The sequence below is a fragment of the Rhagoletis pomonella genome, unplaced genomic scaffold (assembly GCF_013731165.1).
Source record: "Rhagoletis pomonella isolate Grant_MI unplaced genomic scaffold, Rhpom_1.0 Rhpom_scaffold_00006, whole genome shotgun sequence".
In the NCBI taxonomy this organism is placed as follows: domain Eukaryota; kingdom Metazoa; phylum Arthropoda; class Insecta; order Diptera; family Tephritidae; genus Rhagoletis; species Rhagoletis pomonella.
The window spans coordinates 1,428,492-1,431,831 of record NW_023458560.1 but is presented as its reverse complement, the minus strand read 5'-3'; the positions used below and the strand labels follow the sequence as shown (position 1 = coordinate 1,431,831).

At 46.1% G+C, this 3,340-nt stretch overlaps 1 protein-coding gene across 1 annotated transcript; it reads left to right on the top strand.

The window, feature by feature from the left end:
• Nucleotides 1–8: 8 nt before the first annotated feature.
• LOC118741514 lies at nt 9–848 on the top strand. Its single transcript, XM_036473513.1, has one exon. The coding sequence runs from the start codon at nt 9–11 to the stop codon at nt 846–848; it is 840 nt and encodes a 279-aa protein (XP_036329406.1).
• The last annotated feature ends 2,492 nt before the right edge of the window (nt 849–3,340 follow it).

Below are 3,340 nucleotides of genomic sequence, written 5' to 3'. Positions count from 1 at the left end.
CAGGTAAGATGGTTGCAAGTACTCCTGGTGGCGCCAGCCATAGTACCCCAGTTGTACAAGCGCCAGAAACCAGCAGGGTGGAAGATGCCAGACAAAGTATCACCACTCTGCAAATAGTAAAAAATAGCACCGGTAGTGCCTGCCGTAGTACTCCGGACGAGCAACCAACAACCAGCAAATCGGCGGCCGTTGCAGGCAGCAATCCCGCCTCTAAGAAAAGGAAACCCTCGGGCGTGGTCATGAGACAGATGTACCAGAAGGCGCTGTATATGTTAAATAAAATTGACAAAAATGCAGCGGCCGGTACGGTACATGAGCGTGACGAGGAAGACAAGGCAAAATACATGCAAATAGTGGAAGAGTACGAAAAGTTACAGACAGATCGTGCAGCCACAATCGAGGCCACCGAAGCAAAGAAACGGAACCGCTCTCATAATGAAGGCGGCCAAGGGGCCATTACACAGAAGGCTAAGCAAGGAGGTGATGCGGAGTCTGCAGCACCCGCGAAGCATCGCTATTTTAGTGACGTCGCCAGAGATCACCTACAGGCGGCGATAATAGATGAAAATAGCAAGACACCGCTGGCAGTGCAGCAAAAATGGGTGGAGATTGATGTGAGGCTGTCGAGCCTCGTAATGAACTACGTACTCGACAACCCCGAAGGTCCTCACCCAGAGTTCCACTCGTCGGAATCCCTACGGGGATACCGGGTAGTCAAGTGCGCGAACCAGTTCTCCCTGGATTTCCTTGCTGGATGCGTCGCTAAGATCAGCGACACTTTTGTCGGCTTGAAGCTCAAGCTGATTCCAGCTAAGGACATTCCAAGGAGACCACGTGCGCGCATTTGACTGCCTCCGATGGATGAACCAGGCGAAAAGTTGCTGCAGTGTCTTAAGCTACATAATAAAGACATACCGGCGATCGAGGAATGGGAGCTTATAAAGGTTGAAGAGCCAAGAAGGCCTACAAATAAGCCCATTCTGGTAGCTATTTGCGCAGAATCACTGGACGCCTTAGAGAAGGCTGACTATCGGCTCTGCTTCGGTATCCGTAAGGCTAGAGTGCGGGTATTCCTCGGAGAGGTTAGCCCGGTAGAAGAAGATCCCGGGGTTGATGGAGCTGGTGAGCTTCTCATGGGTGTGAAGTTGACAGATGACCCTGAACCGGAAACTTAAAGTAGCCCAAATAAATCTGCAGCACTCCAAATGTGCTACAGATAATCTAGTTGTCCTTCTCAGTGAGGAGGATATAGACATTATTCTAATTCAAGAGCCCTGGGTCAAGCACGATACAGTCATGGGACTAAACATAAATAATTATAAACTCTACTATAAGAGCGAGGTGGGTAAACCGCGTGCGTGTATTCTTATCAAGAACGGTATAAATGCATTCCTTTGCTCTAATTTCAGCACATCAGATACAATAATGGTTAAGGTGGAGACCACCGGACAGCCAAGTATACTCCTGGCCTCATCATACATGGCTCACGATAGGGACAGTCCGCCAACCGAAATCCAGGAGATGATAGCCAAAAACCCCAGACAAATTATAGTCGTCGGCTGCGATGCGAATGCAAGGCATCCAGTTTGGGGTAGTTCTACGGAGAACGACCGAGGTGAGTCTTTACTACACTTCTTATTAAATACTAACTTAAGCATCTGCAATAGAGGTAATACACCCACATTCATATTCCCGAGTTCAAACCGGTTTCCTGGATGGGAGGAGGTGCTGGACCTAACCCTGTTGTCAGAGAACGACAGCGTGTCTGTAGAAGAGTGGAGAGTATCTGATAGGCCTTCAATGTCTGATCACCGTCTGATCCTCTTTAATCTGCACGGAATTTCCAACACCCCCTCGAAATACAGAAACCCCCACAGGACTAATTGGGAAAGATATAGTAACACACTTAAGCGTAAACTAAGTAAGCTCCCACTAAATACAACTGTCACTACAGTTGAGGATCTTGATAATAGAGTAAATAAACTAGAAGAGGTTATGAAGAAAGCCTTTGAAAGATCAACTCCAGTTAGTACAGCAAGAAAGAAATCCCCACCCTGGTGGAATGGGGATCTCAGAGCCCAAAGAGACAAAATAAGGAAAATCTACAATGATTGCTTTAGAACTAAAAACTGGGCGCCTAAAAAAGCGCCCTAAGATCTTATAAAAAGGAATTGAGAAAATCTAAAACTAAATCCTGGCAATCTTACTGCTCTTCTATAGAGAACTCTAAAGACTCAGCCAGGCTCATCAAAATCCTATCTAAAGAACACACAAATATCACACTCATTAAAGGAGAAAACGGGGTGTGGACGAACACAGCTAGTGATTCTCTAAACACGTTAGTCAAGGTCCATTTCCCGGGATGTATTCGACATCCACCCACATCAGGGTCAATTGAACCTGGTTCAACTAGCAGTATACTGTTGAACTCGATCGTGAGCAGAGAAAAGATTATTTACGCTATTAACAGCTTCTCTCCCTTCAAATCCCCTGGACCAGATGGCGTAATCCCAGCAATGCTCCAAAAAGTGAAGGAAGAGATAGCACCGTTACTTGAGACTATTTTTAAGGCTACTATTACCTTGTGCTACATTCCTAAAAGCTGGAGAAGGGTAAAAGTCGTGTTCATACCCAAGCCAGGAAGGAAAAACCACGAAATAGCAAAAGATTTTAGACCCCTAAGCCTTACCTCCTTTGTGCTCAAAACAATGGAAAGGTTTCTCGACATTTACATAAGATCGCTGTTAGGTGAAGCGACACTCTCAACAGCACAACATGCATACATCAAAGGCAGATCCACTGAATCTGCTTTACATGAAGTGGTGAGCTTAATAGAAAGATCGTTGCACTTTAAACAATATACTCTGGCGGCATTTCTTGACATCGAGGGCGCATTTAATAACATTGAGGTTGCCACCATCATAGACTCTTTGATAGATATTGGTGTTGACGACAGTGTTTGTAGATGGATACGATCGATGCTAGTCAATAGAACCATTCAGGCAACAATTGGGGCTAGCTCTATTATACATCATGTGAACAGGGGCACTCCACAGGGCGGAGTGCTCTCACCACTGCTATGGGCGATAGCCCTGAACGGTATATTGCTAGAACTCAATAGAGGGGGAGTCAAAGTTGTAGCGTATGCGGATGATGTTGTAACAGCAGCCACAGGTCCATTCCTCTCTACCGTTAGCGAAATCCTTGAAGGAACCCTGGGAAGGCTACATGCCTGGGCTACGAGAAGCGGCCTAAATGTGAACCCAGCCAAGACAGAACTTATCCTATTTACAAACAGACACAAACTACCACAATTCAAGCTACCATCGCTAGACGGCAA

Coding starts and splice junctions, on each gene's coding strand:
- LOC118741514 (XM_036473513.1), top strand. CDS start 9: ATGGTTGCAAGTACTCCTGGTGGCGCCAGCCATAGTACCCCAGTTGTA.